Source organism: Entelurus aequoreus, linkage group LG09 (assembly GCF_033978785.1).
Source record: "Entelurus aequoreus isolate RoL-2023_Sb linkage group LG09, RoL_Eaeq_v1.1, whole genome shotgun sequence".
Lineage (NCBI taxonomy): Eukaryota > Metazoa > Chordata > Actinopteri > Syngnathiformes > Syngnathidae > Entelurus > Entelurus aequoreus.
In genome coordinates, this window is record NC_084739.1 from 17,772,725 (window position 1) to 17,791,321 (window position 18,597).

Here is an 18,597-nt window from a genome sequence, read left to right on the forward strand (position 1 = left end):
ATCGATCAGGGTGAAATTAAGCTAGGAGTAGCAAGAGCTCGCTAACAACCTCGGTAATAGTTTTATACGTAGTGATGCCACAAATAATTATGAAATTTGTTGTTTAGTTATTCTCTAATATAGCTATCGTTAAAATAGATAACTTAATAATCAAATGTGTAGCACTCGGCCGTCTTACATGGATTTTGTATTTATAGAAGTGAGGTAAAGCGGCCAGCAGATGGCAGCAAACGACAACAGGTTTTTAATCTAAATTAATTGACGAGTATTTTAGTGCAATTGCTCATCATCAATGTGTACACCTGTATATATTTTTATTCCTCATCAATATGTTATTTTTAGTAGACTATATGTGCAACCTATTATCTGTGTATTCTCACATTTTAGTTGTTTAGCAAAGTAGAGAAGTTGTCCCGGAAATCATTTCCAAATCCGAATTTTGACACACTCAGAGACATACAGAATATATATGACGAAATGGCTCTGAATGTGATGTTTTTTTGTTTTTTTTGTACTTTTAGGATTTGTAAGCGTCAGAGGGTGAGTTTCGGGAAATTACAACTCAAAAGGGGCGGAGATACACAAGTCTTGGCTTTTTTCTCAGACTGTCAAGCTCACAATGACGGAGTCCACTCAAGCAACATGACCCAATTTGGATATTTGATATGGATTTTCTTCTCATCGTGGGGTATTTTTAGATTTTTATTTCTGAGTTTCTTTTTTTCTTTCTTCCTTGCATTTTTCTCATTGGAATGTTGATATTTGCAGGAAGTGTGTGGACTCTACCTCACGTGGTGAAGTATCAAATAGTGACTCCTCAGAAGCTGAAATATTCATCTCACATCATCAGTGATGATGCCACCCATCAGGTAACCTACATACTGTGTGTGTGTGTGTCTAATATATATATATATATATATATATATATATATATATATATATATATATATATATATATATATATATATATATATATATATATATATATATATATATATATATATATATATATATATATATATATATATATATATACATACATGCATATATACATACTTACACATATATATACATACATACATGCATATACATACACATATATATACATACATACATACATACATACATACATACATACATACATACATACATACATACATACATACATACATACATACATACATACATACATACGTATGTATGTATGTATGTATGTATGTATGTACAGATGATATATATGTATGTATGTATGTATGTACAGATGATATATATGTATATGCATGTATGTATATATATATATATGTGTGTGTATGTATGTATGTATGTATGTATGTATATGTATATATATGTATTATATACAGTATATATACTTATATATACATATATATGTATTATATATATATACTTTTATATATACACATATTAGGGGAGTGGGAAAAAATCGATTCGAATTCGAATCGCGATTCTCACGTTGTGCGATTCAGAATCGATTCTCATTTTTAAAAAAAAGATTTGTATTTTTTATTTTTAATGAATTATTTTTTTTGTAAAAAATGTTTTAAATTAATCAATCCAACAAAACAATACGCAGCAATACCATAACAATGCAATCCAATTCCAAAACCAAACCCGACCCAGCAACACTCAGAACTGCAATAAACAGAGCAATTGAGAGGAGACACAAACACGACACAGAACAAACCAAAAGTAGTGAAACAAAAATGAATATTATCAACAACAGTATCAATATTAGTTACAATTTCAACATAGCAGTGATTAAAAATCCCCTCATTGACATTATCATTAGACATTTATAAAAATTAAAAAAATGAACAATGGTATCATAGTGGCTTACACTTGCATCGCATCTCATAAGCTTGACAACACACTGTGTCCAATATTTTCACAAAGAAAAAATAAGTCATATTTTTGGTTCATTTAATAGTTAAAACAAATTTAAATTATTGCAATCAGTTGATAAAACATTGTCCTTTACAATTATAAAAGCTTTTTACAAAAATCTACTATGCTTGCATGTCAGCAGACTGGGGTAGATCCTGCTGAAATCCTATGTATTGAATAAATAGAGAATCGTTTTGAATCAGGAAAAAAATCGTTTTTGAATCGAGAATCGTGTTGAAATGAAAAAAATCAATTTTGAATCGAATCGTGACCCCAAGAATCGATATTGAATCGAATCGTGGGACACCCAAAGATTCACAGCCCTAATATATATATATATATATATATATATATATATATATATATATATATATATATATATATATATATATATATATATATATATATATATATATATATATATATATATATATATATATATATATATATATGTGTGTGTGTGTGTGCAACCATTAGCCTATGAAACTTCTACTGAAGCAACCTGTGTGTTGTGTGTGTTAGACATACCCTGATGTATTGGAGTATTCCCTGAGGATTGCAGGACAAAACTGCACATTGCACCTGGAGAGAAATAAGTAAGAGGGGTTTACAATTTTTCTACTTGAGCACACATTTTTTTTATAATTTGCTAATATCTCCAAATCTTACACTAAATCATTTCAGGGAGCTTATTGGAAGAACTTTCTCTGTGACACATTTTTCCGAGCGAGGCGTCCAACTAACAACAAAACCTGCTCTTGAGGTATGTGTGTGTGGTTTTTGGATATGCTTAGTTATTTAGTCTTTGATGTCCATTTGGACTCTATAATGACATTTTAATGTAGTGGTGAAAAACGTACTGTATGGCTCCTGGAGCATACATTAGCTTACTAAGATGAGTTGTTTTTTTACACTTTATCTTCCCAAGGTACAGTAGACCTACTATAAAAATGAACCTGGATATGCTTTATTGTAGTGTAGTGTAGAGCTTGTGCAGCAAAATTATTGTGACATACAACAATAATTGGCCACAAATATATAATCCACAAACTACTATAATGTATAATAATAAACATTTAATTGTTTGATGTTTTTTTTTCACAATTTCAGTATGATCGTGTGTGGACTTTTTGTGGGACGTTCCCTTAACTCTTCCCATTAAGTTGCAAGCATCCAAATATCCAAAATCTCTCTGAAAGATCGTTAACTATCATTTTCCCATATGGATGTATTATAGTCAAGAGGTGTGTCCCAACACTTTTGTCCATATGATGTATTTCTAATGTAGTGCTTTCAACACACGAGATTGCAGCATGTACTGTACTGTGTTAATCAAGTACAGGGTGTCCTGTGGCATCAATTATTGTTGTCACATTTGCGCTACAGGATTTGATAAATGGGCTGGGACCTTTGCTTCCTCAATGACCAATTTCCTTCCTCTAATGCCGACGTCTCATACAGGAAGTTGATTACTAATATGTAAGATGTATCAATGCATCTGACTATGACTCATAAAGAGCAACACATAATGTCTGATTTGAGATTATTGTATGTTTATTTGTGTTAAAATCACTCCTTTCCTGACATTCAGAACCACTGTTACTACCATGGGCACATAGTGGGAGTGGAAGACTCCTCTGCCAGCGTGGAACTGTGCTCAGGAATCAAGTAAGTATTTAGCGCTAGTCTTTCCCTTATTTTCTTCCGTTCTGTGAAAAAGATCCCACAATGGTTATTGTTTCCCTTAGCATGGCACAGCCAAATTCACTTAGGCCCATGATGACTTGCGACTGACCACTGTGACTCATGTCCAGCCTGCAAAAATAGAGACTGCTGCAGCCGTTTCCTCCATTAGGATTAATTAGATCATATGTGACGTGTCTGAGATCCAGACGTCCCTGTCTGATGCTGGTCTTGCTATTTCATGCATTGAGTTCAACTGTCGCCATCATGAAATCTTTACAACTGTAACGCTGTCTGCGATTTTCTTAAGTAAAATAAACATTCCTAACTGTCATACATACATACTATATAGAATTAAAAGGGTGTAATGGTGACTTAAGGGTGTTATTTCATGTCAAGAGGGTTCTTACAATGTTGAAAATGTATTTAGAAGGCACTAAACAATTTTTATGCCTACACTAGCAATGAAAATATTTGATTCTTCACAGAAATTATTAATCGCGAGCATTTCCGGAGCCAATTAACAGCAATAAATGAGGACTGTAATATGAAGTAAAACTACTCGTTCCTGTGATGTATTTATGAAGCGAAAATCTAATAATTGGGGCTTTATAGGTATTGCTGAGATGAATAAGTATTATGTTGTGCAGGGATTTATAACTGGATCCTTCTAGAGTGGGTGGTCAAAAATCCATCCATCCATCCATCTTCTTCCGCTTATCCGAGGTCGTGTCGCGGGGGCAGCAGCCCAAGCAGGGAAACCCAGACTTCCCTCTCCCCAGCCACTTCGTCCAGCTCCTCCCGGGGCATCCCGAGGCGTTCCCAGGCCAGCCGGGAGACATAGTCTTCCCAACGTGTCCTGGGTCTTCCCCGTGGCCTCCTACCGGTCAGACGTACCCTAAACACCTCCCTAGGGAGGCGTTCGGGTGGCATCCTGACCAGATGCCCGAACCACCTCATCTGGCTCCTCTCGATGTGGAGGAGCAGCGGCTTTACTTTGAGCCTCCCCCGGATGGCAGAGCTTATCACCCTATCTCTAAGGGAGAGCCCCGCCACCCGGCGGAGGAAACTAATTTCGGCCGCTTGTACCCGTGATCTTGTCCTTTCGGTCATAACCCAAAGCTCATGACCATAGGTGAGGGTGGTCAAAAATGACTGATTGTTTTTGTTTGTTTTTTGTTTTGAAAATCTGTATTTTATATTTGAAAACGAATATTTATTTTATTTTAAATCAAATCACTTTGATATTTACCCATTGGTTACCAAATGTACAGATACAGTCATCCCTTTTTTATCTTGGTTAATTGGTTACGGAAATGGCGGTGAAAAACACATTTTGGCAAAGTAGGAATCATTAATTTCAAATCAAATATTTTCGTAGCTAGAGTACAAAAAACTGTTTATTAAACAATTTTTAAAAAACATTATGATAGCCCCCTGCGATGAGGTGGTGACTTGTCCAGGGTGTACCCCGCCTTCCGCCCGATTGTAGCTGAGATAGGCTCCTGCGCCCCCCGCGACCCCGAAGGGAATAAGCGGTAGAAAATGGATGAATGGACATTATGATAGCCCTCTTGACATGTAATAACACCTTTTAGTAATCTTTACACTCTTTTAAATCTTAATAGTGCTTCAGGCTGAGCACTCTGGTTAACTTGGTCTGCTATAGTGGCCAATACTTCTGCAGTACCGTTATTCATATTTTCAATTAATTTAGCCATTTTTTTTCGCTTGAAAATGCTTTGATTTACATAATTTAGGCCAAAAATGCTGTAGAATATGTTCTACAAAATAAACAATCCCAAAAAAATCTGCGATTTGGTAAAGTCCCAACATTTTAAGCGTAATTTGGCGAGGAACGATAGTATATAGTAAGTGAAATACAGTGGTACCTCGGTTTTCATACTCCCAAGTATTAGTATAATTTGGTTTTAGGCAAACATTTTCACCAAAAAATGTCTCGGTTTTAGTACAGTTTTAAACAATAAATCAGAACATACTTTGTTGAATCCTTTAAAGGCTCACGCTGACATTTTGCGTGCTTAAGGCATTAAAAAAAAAAAAAAATTTAGTATGTGCGATTGGAATATCAAATTTAACAACTTTTGGATTATTGGACTTTTGAGTTTACATAATAGTTGTGTTTTGTAACAAAATTCAATAACATTAGATAATAATCTCATCAAACAGAAATCAATTGGACATTAGCACAATGAATGTCGCCCCCCACCTAACACCCCCATCCTCATTAACTTCCTCTTTTTCCTTTCAGAGGGTTTGTGCGCCTCCAGGACGAAACATACCTGATAGAACCCCTTGCCAGCGCAGCAGGTGAACAGCAGGCCGACGGTGGGGGCGCAAAAGTTTACAGCGACAAGGGTCCACATGCCGTGTACAACTACAAACATCTGAGAAGGAAGAGGAGCTCTTGTTCCCATGGAAACATAACCATGTACTATGATCACGGAGCCCGTCCGTCTGGACTGTTCCAGCTCAGCAGTCTGGTAAAGACACATAGTGTATATAAGCACTCCACAAAAAAAGCACAACATCTTGATAAGAAAATAGAAAAATCTTTGCATTGTCTGTTAAAACAATAAGACATACAATTAAGTTTGAATGAATCACTGCAAACTAACACATTTTGTATCAGATGCCATTATAGTGTGTAGGTGTACTTAATAAAGTGTCCAATAAGTTCACTTTATGTCCATCTGTCTACTGAATAGTAAATGCCTCATTCAATGCATGGGCAGAAAGTAGGCTGGATTTGGTAGCAATCCCTCACAAGCTGCACAAAAATCAGTAAATCACTACACTTCCAGTGGCCCTTCTAATGTTTATGGTGGGGTTTTTTTTTCATTATGTTTATGTTTTATATATTTGATGTATTATCTAAACCAGGGGTGTCCAAACTATGGCGTGTGAGTCAAGTGCGGCTCGCCGGCGTCTCCAGTTTGGCCCGCGAGGCATCATGAGTTAAATAAGGAATCTGAACCGCAAAGTGTTTGCAATTTAATTTCAAATATTTGACATTCTGATTGCCGCAATTTCCCTGCAATTTTGTGGACAATGTGAGTAAATCAGGTCAATAAACATGCTTTGAATGAAATAAGGGACAGCATTTACTTATACGACCCATGCCAAACAACCTTCCCTAATCATGGCGCAAAAAAAAATGCAACCAACACACAAAGTCAACACACACGGTCACACATTACACAACCTGCTCACTGATTATTTAAAAAGAAATGTCCAAACACCATAAAAACAATTCTAAATTACACCCATTCAAATTCATTACAATGCATTATGGAAAAATGCTAAACATTGTCTTTTTACCCGTGTTTGGCGTATTTTAGCTGCTTGATATTTCTGATTGAGGATTTGAACTTTCACCTACTCTTAATATCCAGTTATATTTAGTATTAATTATATATCCTTTATATTACATAGATATGTACATATAGGCTATATACTGTATTGTATTGTTTAGGTTTGGACACCCCTGATCTAAACTATCTGTGTCCCCCAGAGAAGCAGAGCCCAAACCAAGGACAAAGAAAGAAAACCAAGAACTGTGGAGCTCGCCATAGTGGTCGACTACACCGAGGTCTGATTCCCCTTCTTAATGTCAGCACTTGCAGCTGCTGACCCTTAATCTGTTTGCAATGCACATTTTTTTCAAGATGAAACTGATTGATTGCTGAACTGATGCAAATGTTTTCTTTCCAGTACAAGAAGTTTGGCAGTAATAAGATTGTGGAGGCCAGAGTGCTTGAAATAGCAAACCACGTTGACAGGGTACGTGTCTCTTATTAGGACAGTAAAATAGGTTGATTGTAAAATGAGTATGACTAGATTCTGTGGTAACTGTGGGTCTGAATAGCAGAAACTCAAGAGAGAAAACGTGTACGGATACGGTGTGTTCTTTACAAATTATTAAAAGGGAAAGTTCTCTCACTTTAACTGTGAATCTTAACACCCTAGCGGAGGATGTTCACACATATCACACATTCCTGTTTGCATATTCTCTAAGAATTGGACCAACGTCAATGAGTCATCAGACACTAGACCCAACAGAGGTGGTCTGTGGCAGAATTATAGCACCAGTATATCCTAGCTTCTGTGGTTTCTGGCGTCTCATGTCTGACTCCTTTCTGTACGGTTATCCTCATAAGTCCTCAATGTGAATTCCTTGCTATTTCAATTTCAAATTGTGTTGCAGCTCTATCGACCCGTAGGCATTCGTGTGATGTTAGTGGGTCTGGATATCTGGTCGTACAAAGATCAAATAGAGGTCAGCACCAATCCTGAGCAAACTCTCAGCCGCTTTCTCGAGTGGCGCCAGCGTAGCCTCCTGCCGAGGACTAAACATGACAACGCACAATTCGTCACGTAAGACGGAGACGTGTTTTTTGGCTCACACCAAGAGAGGTTAACTACTATGTTAACATTTTTCATTTTCTTCATTTTAGAGGGGTAGATTTTGAAAGCACCACTGTTGGACTGGCCAACACAAATGCAATGTGCACTTCTACCTCGGGAGCAGTAAATGAGGTAGGTGCATTCTTTACAGTGTTGGGACTAACGCGTTACTAAGTAACGCGTTACTGTAACGCCGTTAGTTTCGGCGGTAACTAGTAATCTAACGCGTTATTTTTTTATATACAGTAACTCAGTTACCGTTACTGCATGATGCGTTACTGCGTTATTTTACGTTATTTGTATGTAGTATCGGCTAGAAACTGAAGATCTGAGTGTGTTTTATTGGAGCGCTACGGTGGAAAAGAAGAGGCGTGCTTTCCCCCACCCACAGAAAGCACGCCTCCCCGCAGGGGAGACGTTCCTCCAAAGCCGTATTTCGGGTCTAACAACCTTCACTTTACCCGGAAGAGGGTCTTTACAGCTGAGGGTGAATGACGAGCCCGGCGGTTTGTTGCAACTTTGTGACTTTATTGCACACAGCCATCCACCAAGCTAGAGCACCTACACGCACTCACTGTCGCCGCTCCCTCACCTCTCTCGCCCACTCACTCACTGACGTCACTCACCTCTCATGCTGTCATATCTTAAAGGGCCACACACACACATACGCTACTCTCATAACAACTAACAAGACATCATGGCGAAGCCAGAAGTCGAGTTTTTTAACATGGAGACATTCTCAATACTTTTCTTTTGTCGAGCACAAAGAAAATAACATTTTAGTTAAATGTAAGTTGTGTCTTGGATCAAAGATCCTATCTACTTAGAGTTAAAGTTAAAGTGCCATTATGTTGCAGCTATTTAAAATAGTTTTGTAAATTTTTTCTGGCCTGAAATAAATTGGCCCTTTGAAACATATCTTTGTCTTTGTGTGTTGTATGTAGACCACATTGCTTTCTGAGTTCAGTGATGCAAATGCATGTCAAGTTGATCAACAGATTGTATTATTCTCCAGTGCAATAACAGTACTGAAATGAAGGCTAAAAGGGCATTAATGGGAGCCTTAAAAAAAGGGGGGGGGAAGAAGTAACTAAATAGTTACTTTTCGCAGTAACGCATTACTTTTTGGTGTAAGTAACTGAGTTAGTAACTGAGTTACTTTTGAAATAAAGTAACTAGTAATTGTAACTAGTTACTGGTTTTCAGTAACTAACCCAACACTGATTCTTTAGTTTTGATACAATCTATTCGCCATTCATCATAAGATAAAATAGACTTTATTAATCCCATCTCAGGGAAATTCCATGGTTGCAGTGTAAAATTTACATTAACGGGACGAAAAGTAAACATGACTTGATAAAAAAATGGAATAACAAGTACTACAGTGAAAGTAGGGAACTTAAAATAATAAACTCTATAGTAACTCACATACTGTATACAAAAAATATTACGCATATTACATTATTTACAATTGTCGGTTATAAAGTTTATGACACTGCAGATGTAACAGTCTGTTGCTGAAGGAGCTAATTAATAGCCTCCATAGTTTCATGCATGGAGTGTGTGGGGAAATGGAGATGGATATTATGGATGTCATCTTAGACAACATCCTTGTGTCAACCTTCACCATTCATCCATTCCAGGATTCAACTGCCAACTTCATAAAACATACAGGGAATGTTTTAGGTAACATTTAACAATTTTACAACAACATCAACAGGTATAAAGAGGAAGTAAACTGCCCTAAAACACTTGTCATGTTCAGATGCAAGCAAAGTTTGAAGCGTCACCCCAGTTACAGAGACGGCAGGCTTCGTACAGGTAAAAATGCATTAAATGACAAAAAGCAGAGAATGCAGCATGGAGGTGCAAAGCTGGAAGGTCGAACGCACACAAGTCAATGAAAGGACGGTGCTGGCATAAGAAGCCTCCTGATTAGTGATCCCTAGCTGGTGTGACTCATGATCACTAATCAGATGCAGGAGTGCAGATCCGCACCCAGCAAGGGAGGTGGCGTGGTGGAGAAAGCACACAGGGAATGGAAATAACCAAAAAGAGAGATGTCACGAAAGTAAATGCAAAACACATGAACAAATTAAACAAAGTACAAACCTGCCGTGACATGTTATGGCAACAGTACTTTATTGACTTAAATGACGTAATAATAATAGTAATAGTAATAGTAAAACATAAAACCTCAGTATTTTTTTTAATGATGAATGGCAATGGTGTATTGAGGTGGGGATCCATGACAGATGTATATTTAAAATCTCACTTTTTATTCACTGTCACACCAAGAAGAAGTCAACCATTGTAAAAAAAACAAAAAAAACAAGACATTTCTACAATGTGTACTGCTTTGAGTCCTTTTGTAAAGTATATATAACAAGGTACAACAAGCCAAATGTGCAAATTTAATCAGTGGTTGAAACAGGAAGGTGTTTTTTTCTTAAAAATGTGTTCAAATTCAAAATGGTTCAACTAACTTTCAGAGACCACTTAGATATTTATAATTTTTTGTTTGGTTAACGTGCTAAAACTAATTTAATGTTGGCCAAAATATGATGTATAACAGAAAAACTGAAAAAACACCCAAACCCACATCTTATAGCATTGTGTTACAGATGACATACCTTATATTCATGTTCTTTATCATATTTAAAGTTTAGTTTTACTTTCAAATATGCCGTAAGCCAATAAAAATGAGTGCTACATGATTGTTTTACTTGACTTAGTATTCCTCCATTGTGCCCACAGGATCATAACAATAATGCAATAGGAGTGTCCTCCACTATTGCCCATGAGATGGGTCACAACCTGGGCTTATCTCATGATACAGAAAACTGCATCTGTGGCTCTTTGACGTCGAAAAAAGGCTGCATCATGGCTGAGAGTGTTGGGTAAGCTCATTGTTTTCACTAATAAATTGCTGTATTGTCAAACTTAACCTCCTTGAACACCCCCCTAGTGTTGTGTATCCAGAGTTGTTCAGCAGCTGCAGCCAGCAGCAGCTCAGCAGATTCCTGGAGGAGGTCAACCCAGCTTGCCTGCTTGATACACCTCCTACTAGTCGAATTTATGGGGGGCCGGTGTGTGGCAATGCCTTCCTGGAGCCTGGGGAGGAGTGTGACTGTGGGACTGTAGAGGTATTGTATGCAGCACTTACATAAACATTTACATGAATAAAGGAGCCCACCAAGGAAGCCTAGATTGTAACGTTGTGTACATGTCCTGTCCCTAAGGAATGCAAGAATCCCTGCTGTAACGCTACAAACTGCAAACTTAACACTGGAGCCCAGTGTGCTGAGGGCGAATGTTGCCACAATTGTCAAGTACGTAATGTTCACTCTTATTGAGCAACCGTGTCTCTTGACAATGTTCAGGCTCATTTCTGGTCCATCACCATTTGTAGCTGAAAGCGTCAGGCAACGTCTGCCGGCCAAAGACAGGAAACTGTGACTTGGCAGAATACTGTACTGGACTGTCCGCCTCCTGTCCTCTCGACGCCTACGTCCAGAATGGCCTGCCGTGCAACCGTGGGAAAGGATACTGCTACAATGGAAAGTGTCCATCACGACAGCAACACTGCAAGAGGCTATGGGGACCAGGTAGGAGACAAATGGAAATTATAGTACAGTAATACCTCAACTTATGAGCTTAATTGCTTGTATGACGGAGAGCTTAGCTCAAAACACTTGTATCTGATTGATTGATTGATTGAGACTTTTATTAGTAGGTTGCACAGTGAAGTACATATTCCGTACAATTGGCCACTAAATGGTAACACCCGAATAAGTTTTTCAACTTGTTTAAGTCGGGGTCCACGATACAGATATATACTATCATATATACTATCATCATAATACAGTCATCACACAAGATAATCACATTGAATTATTTACATTATTTACAATCAGGGGTGTGGAGGGTGGGGGAGGCGAGGATATGGACATCAAGTAGTGCAGAGAGAGAGAGAGAGAGAGAGAGAGAGAGAGAGAGAGAGAGAGAGAGAGAGATCAGAAGGCATAAGAAAAAGTATCTGCATTTGATTGTTTACATTTGATTATTAGCAATCCGGGGAGGGTGTTAGTTTAGGGTTGTAGCTGCCTGGAGGTAAACTTTTATTGCGGTTTTGAAGGAGGATAGAGATGCCCTTTCTTTTATACCTGTTGGGAGCGCATTCCACATTGATGTGGCATAGAAAGAGAATGAGTTAAGACCTTTGTTAGTTCGGAATCTGGGTTTAACGTGGTTAGTGGAGCTCCCCCTGGTGTTGTGGTTATGGCGGTCATTTACGTTAAGGAAGTAGTTTGACACGTACTTCGGTATCAGGGAGGTGTAGCGGATTTTATAGACTAGGCTCAGTGCAAGTTGTTTAACTCTGTCCTCCACCTTGAGCCAGCCCACTTTGGAGAAGTGGGTAGGAGTGAGGTGGGCTCTGGGGTGGAGGTCTAGCAGTAACCTGACTAGCTTGTTCTGAGATGTTTGGAGTTTAGATTTGAGGGTTTTGGAGGTGCTGGGGTACCAGGAAGTGCATGCGTAATCGAAAAAGGGTTGAACGAGAGTTCCCGCCAGAATCCTTAAGGTGCTTTTGTTGACCAGAGAGGAAATTCTGTAGAGAAATCTCGTTCATTGGTTAACCTTTTTGTTTACCTTGGTTGCCATTTTATCACAGGAAAGGTTAGCCTCTAGAAAGGAACCTAGGTAGGTGACCTCATCTTTCCTGGTGATAACAATGTCACCTACTTTTATGGTGAAGTCATTGACTTTCTTAAGTTTGATGTGGGACCCAAACAGGATGGATTCTGTTTTACCCAAGTGTATGGATAGCTTGTTGTCAGCGAGCCAGGTGCAAGTTCTACAGAGTTCAGCACTGAGGATTTTCTCCACCTGTGACTTGTCCTTGCCGGATACCAGCAGGGCAGAGTCATCCGCAAACAAAAACAATTCACAGTCGCATGCAGATGACATGTCGTTTATGTATATTAGGAACAGTAAAGGTCCCAATATACTGCCTTGGGGGACTCCACAGCTCACCGAGGGGGGGGGGACACGGTGGCGTTCACCTCTACCACCTGCTCCCTCCCCTCCAAGTAAGATTGCATCCAGCTCCATGAGGTTTTGTTAAATCCGATTGCTCTGAGCTTATCCAACAGTATAGCGTGGTTAACGGTGTCAAAGGCCTTCTGAAGGTCCAGCATGACCATGCCGCAGTATTTGCCCGCGTCCACCTCATGTTTGATGTGGTCGGTCAGATAGAGAAGGCATGTGTCAGTGGAGTGGTTCGTTCTGAAGCCGGATTGGAATTTGTACATGAGTTTATTAGTGGCAAGGTAACTATCGACCTGTTCATAAACTATTTTCTCCATTACTTTTGAAACGGAACTGAGAATAGAAACAGGTCGGTAGTTGCCAGGTTCCAATTTGCTTCCTTTTTTAAAGAGGGGAGTTACTCTTGCTATCTTAAAATCTTTTGGTACTTGGCCTTGTGTAATTGATAGGTTTATTATGTGCGTGATGATCGGGGAAATGATGGAGGCAGAGTCCCTGAAGAATCTGGAGGGAATATTATCAAGGCCGGTGGCCTTGTTAGGGTGGAGCGCGCTCAATTTTTTAAACACCTCATCAGCTGTGACCATTTCTAATTTGAAATCATCGTTGGATACTCCTAGCTTTCTGTAGAAGGCTTTAATGTGTTCTACACCAAAGCGACCAGAGTGGTGGGACAGCTTGTTGACAAGAGTTGCGGCTATGCTGGTGAAAAAGATGTTAAGTCTGCCAGCTACCTCCATTGTGTCTGTAATGAGGGAGTCACCCTCCTTGATGCTGATGTTGGTGAGTCTTGTTTTAAGTTTCTGGCTGCAACCAGGAAGCTGGTTGTTGAGAATTACTTTCTACCTTTCTGTGATGTGCTGGAGTTGGACCTGCCTGGAGTTACTGTCAAATAAAGGTCTTCCATTGAAGTGAGTTGAAATCAATACCCTCTGCCCCCAACCCTAACCCCAAAACAGTAAAATTTTAACATGGCTTTAAAAAGAAAAGAGTAACTTTTTGATAAGAAATATTGTATGAAAACAATACAATAGAATATACTACTAACAACTACAGTTTTATGAAGTAATGTAATAATAATGTTCATAATTTACCTTGGAGAGTGGACTTCTCTGTCAAACACACCGTTTAGATATCATTTTGTTGTCTTTAGCTTGCGTTAGGGGCAGTTCTCCCCATGACTGCGTGGGTTCCCTTCGGGTACTCCGGCTTCCTCCCACCTCCAAAGACATGCACCTGGGGATAGGTTGATTGGCAACACTAAATTGGCCCTAGTGTGTGAATGTGAGTGTGAATGTTGTCTGTCTATCTGTGTTGGCCCTGCGATGAGGTGGCGACTTGTCCAGGGTGTACCCTGCCTTCTGCCCGAGTGCAGCTGGGATAGGCTCCAGCACCCCTGTGACCCCGAGAGGGACAAACGGTAGAAAATGGATGGATGGATGGATGGATGGATGCATGGATGGGCTTGCGTTGGACATATTCTGCTATGGTGCAGACTAGCAGTGATACACTCGAATTGCCTCTCCAAATTGGCGACACCATTTGTCATGTTTTTATTGATTTATTTTTTAAATTCAATGAATATCATACATTACTTCTTCTCAGCACTGTCTTTTACACTTCCTCACTTTCTTCCTTCCCATGTTTGTAAAAGCCAAGTTATGTCAAGCTCTAGCTTTAAGTTAATGCTAGTGAGTAAGACTAGATGTTTTGGGCACAGGAATCACTGTGACATTTGCTATGCCAACTAATAGTGGGGATGCTTGTACCTCAGATTTTTGCTTGTAACTTAAAGCATAACAATTAGCCGAGAGACAGCTCTTATCTCAAAACACTCTTAAGTTTAGGGACATTTTAGTTGAGGTACCACTGCATCTTTGTTTCGGTAATATCAGGACGTCTTGGTCACATGTTTCCTTTCTCTAGATGCTGAAGTGGCTGCAGATGCTTGTTTCTTCCAACATGGAGGCTGCAGGAAAACCTTTTTTAGCCAAAGATGTTTGGGAAAGTATGTATTTACATTATAGTATGCTTGCACATGTTAGTGTCGAAGTCTTAGATTTTGGGTTTTATCAATTTGTGTTGTTCGGTTGCAGAGATCAATCATGCAGGACACTTTTCTGTTCCGGAGGGTGGGAGTTCCCAGTCACATCAAGGAAATCTTTCTACAAAGTAGGAAATGAGCAATGCAATGAGGCAACAATGAATCCCGAAGACAACTACCCTGCAGATTTTGGCATGGTGCCCACTGGAACTAAGTGTGGCAACAACATGGTAAACAAAATGACTATTTTGACATATAGATGACATTAAACTCAACTAAACGTGATGTGTGTCTCAGGTATGCTACAATCAAAGGTGTCAGGACATCAGAAGTATTAGAACATATGGGACCAATGACTGCTCAGCCAAATGCAACAACCGCGGGGTGAGAAATCACTCAGACACTACAAAGATCTGAAGCATTTTGCAGAAACAACACTAAAACTAACTGCGCTTATCTCTCACAGGTCTGCAACCATGAGAGCAAGTGCCACTGTGATCCCGGCTGGGCCCCACCTTTCTGTGATGTGCTGGAGTCGGACCTGCCTGGAGGTACTGTCTACATTTTTACACATTTCTATTTATGTGATTAGCAACAATTTCCGTGTTTAACTATGGGGGAAATTAGTTTTCACTATATTGAAAATGTTCTGAACTCTTTTTTCCAAGCTGGCCAGGGTTCAGTTCAGTGCTTAACATCCTACATTAAGATTTTCCAAACATACTGTACAATATACACTGTTTGATGAGGGACTCCCTCCGACCTCGACTACGTCCCACTTTGCCACGTCTTCGTTTTGATTGGAGGGAGAATAAAACTTGTCAGATACTTATTTCCATGTTCAATCAGTTACATTTATTTGCATCAAGAAAACGACATAATTACAGGGCTCTTTGGACAACCGGCCACACACGTCACCACACTTTGTTGGATCATGTAGAGGCCACCATGTGTTCATTCTAAATCAATAGCTTTTTATGTTAAAAAAAAGGGAAGTCACATAAGGGGGTGTATGTACCTTCTACACTGTTTATTATTTTGGTCTGCCTTATATGAGCGTATTAGTCCTTGGTGGTAAACAAGATTTGGGATAAACAGTCCGTTTGCTATTATTTATCGGTACATACGTGGCCCAATGTTCTGTCCCCTTACGCCTTGTTATGTTCTTGTTGAACAAAACAGGACGACACTCACTTGACTGTTTTGTACGTTCTGTTCAACCACACTTCTGCATACGTCAACGGGTCATGGAGTTCATTACATGCACAATACTTTTCCACACTAATCTTTCCACATGATTTTAAGTACTGGTAGTCAATATTAAAATACATTGTAAGCTAATCTTTATCAAGTATAAATATTTAATAATCAGTTTACAAGTCAGTACTGAAGTGAATTAAATCGAAACAACATGATATAAGCAGTTCCAAGAATGGTCTAAAATAACAACACCGCTGTTTTAATAATGGATTAGATTTGTATAGCGCTTTTCTAGACACTCAAAGCGCTTCACAGAGAAGTGAGAACCCATCATTCATTCACACCTGGTTGTTGTAAGCTATTTATTTATATTATTATTATTCCACGTTTTATGTTCTTAAAAATCTTTTTAGTAATAATATTTTTAGAATGTGCCAATAAAATACTACCTGCTGGCTGTAAATGGCTCCCGCGCCGCACTTTGGACCCACTTGTCCTATGTCCTGTTGTACTTCTTTTGACAACAAACTCGCCGACTCAACAGTGCCACTGCAAGTAATTGCAAACCCTCTACAGTAATCCCTTGTATGTCGCTGTTAATTGGTTCCCGACATGACTGCGATAAATGAATTTCTGCCAAGTAGGAATCACTAATTGTAAATATTTTCATCACTAGAACTTTAAAAACTGTTTACTACCTTCTAAATACTTTTTTAAACATTACATGTGCGTGTATGAATAATGCAAGTCATCTTATTCAAACAAAACCAAATTTTTACACAATTTAATTTGTGGATGTGAGAAATGCACCCATAGCAAAAACATGTTCGCTCATCTGTTGCTCAATCTTGTATTTTGAGTTCAATTTGAGCTTCTCATTGTGTGATCATTTGTTTCTTAAATCTTGCTCCTAAGGGACCCTTTGGCGCAAGAGATAAGCTAAAAAGAGACAAGACATCACTGAGGCAAAGGAGGTTATGTTGAGATAACCATTTGAGCAATACTTGAGAAGTGGGATACACAGAGGAGCTCTCATATAAAGAGAATATAATGAGATGTCTGAGACAAATATGAGCATTAAAATCAGGGTACACACAGGAGAAGTCATCACCTCATCACAGGGCAACACAGACAACCAATCACACTCACACACAAGAGACAATTCAGTGTCACCAATCAGCTTACATCAGGGAGAGAATCCACATAGTCAGGGAGAGAACATGCAAACTCCACACAAAAAGACCCCGAGCCCAGGAATTGAACCCACAACCTTCTCATTGGAAGGCTCAAGCACTAACCACTGCACCATCAGTTATCGTCTAGAAGCATAGTACATGTTTAAAGGTCTCAAAATTGTCTTTTGAGCATATGATGGCTGTTTGGGTTATGTTTTGAATCTCACATACTCTTCATGGCATGTGTAAGAAATCAACAAATACGTAGATGGTGTAAATAAACCACATAGCCCATACAGCCATATTGCCTGAATTAATTATTTTCTCAAATTTTGGCATGATATAAACTGAAATATGATTGAGGTATAGTTAAAATGTGCCATATAAAATGAATGTTCTTATTCACTGAGATGAAAAAGAGACACATAAGAACTCAAATAGTGAGCAGTGAGAGACAAAACCAAGTATATCTCTCATTACATAATTGAGACATATTGGAAACCAGCTCATTCATCTCTCATTTTTGTCAGAATTGAGATCATGAAAAGAGACAACTGTTAGACAACTTTGAGATCTCACACACCGCTCACTGGGAGACTTATTTCTCAGGAGACACATTTGAGAAGAATGAGAAAACCACTTTGGTCTCGATTAGTGCTCTTTTATGTCTACGAGATATGAATAAGACATAAGATAGATATCATCTTCAATTTTGCTTTTCTATGGGAAATGAAAAAATATATATATTTACCTCAGCTAGCTGGTGGAGTTTTAGTTATTTGTATTTTTTTTATTTTTTTATTTTGATGCAGGCAGTCAATTTGATTTGGCACAATGAATATTTGTTTTATTATCAGTTCATCCATTATTGCACCCATTGCTAAAATTCACAAACTACAAACAAAACTGGAAATTCTTGTTGTATACGTAATCATTTTGATAAACAAAATATTTTAAAACGCACCCACATGTAGTGATGATCTTGAATGAATCATGATCGTATTGGAAAATGGGGGCAAAAAAGTGTTTACATGTTTTTTAAGTGTATATAATCTCAAAGATCAATGAACAAAACAATACTTTGTGCTATGATGTACAGCAAGATGAATATTG

The 18,597-nt window shown here is 38.6% G+C and overlaps 1 protein-coding gene across 1 annotated transcript in view; it reads left to right on the forward strand.

Moving 5' to 3' along the window:
* adam8a (ADAM metallopeptidase domain 8a) overlaps nt 1-18,597 on the forward strand; it is a 69,824-nt gene that overhangs the window by 45,819 nt on the left and 5,408 nt on the right. The window contains exons 2-19 of the mRNA XM_062058220.1: nt 522-688; nt 769-869; nt 2,425-2,498; nt 2,587-2,665; nt 3,494-3,570; nt 5,858-6,089; nt 7,121-7,198; nt 7,321-7,389; nt 7,814-7,983; nt 8,064-8,145; nt 10,771-10,913; nt 10,982-11,159; nt 11,256-11,345; nt 11,426-11,621; nt 14,992-15,073; nt 15,162-15,339; nt 15,407-15,493; nt 15,576-15,660. Of these exons, the coding sequence (XP_061914204.1) occupies nt 522-688; nt 769-869; nt 2,425-2,498; nt 2,587-2,665; nt 3,494-3,570; nt 5,858-6,089; nt 7,121-7,198; nt 7,321-7,389; nt 7,814-7,983; nt 8,064-8,145; nt 10,771-10,913; nt 10,982-11,159; nt 11,256-11,345; nt 11,426-11,621; nt 14,992-15,073; nt 15,162-15,339; nt 15,407-15,493; nt 15,576-15,660 (2,168 nt within the window). The remainder of the gene's footprint in view (nt 1-521; nt 689-768; nt 870-2,424; nt 2,499-2,586; nt 2,666-3,493; nt 3,571-5,857; nt 6,090-7,120; nt 7,199-7,320; nt 7,390-7,813; nt 7,984-8,063; nt 8,146-10,770; nt 10,914-10,981; nt 11,160-11,255; nt 11,346-11,425; nt 11,622-14,991; nt 15,074-15,161; nt 15,340-15,406; nt 15,494-15,575; nt 15,661-18,597) is intronic.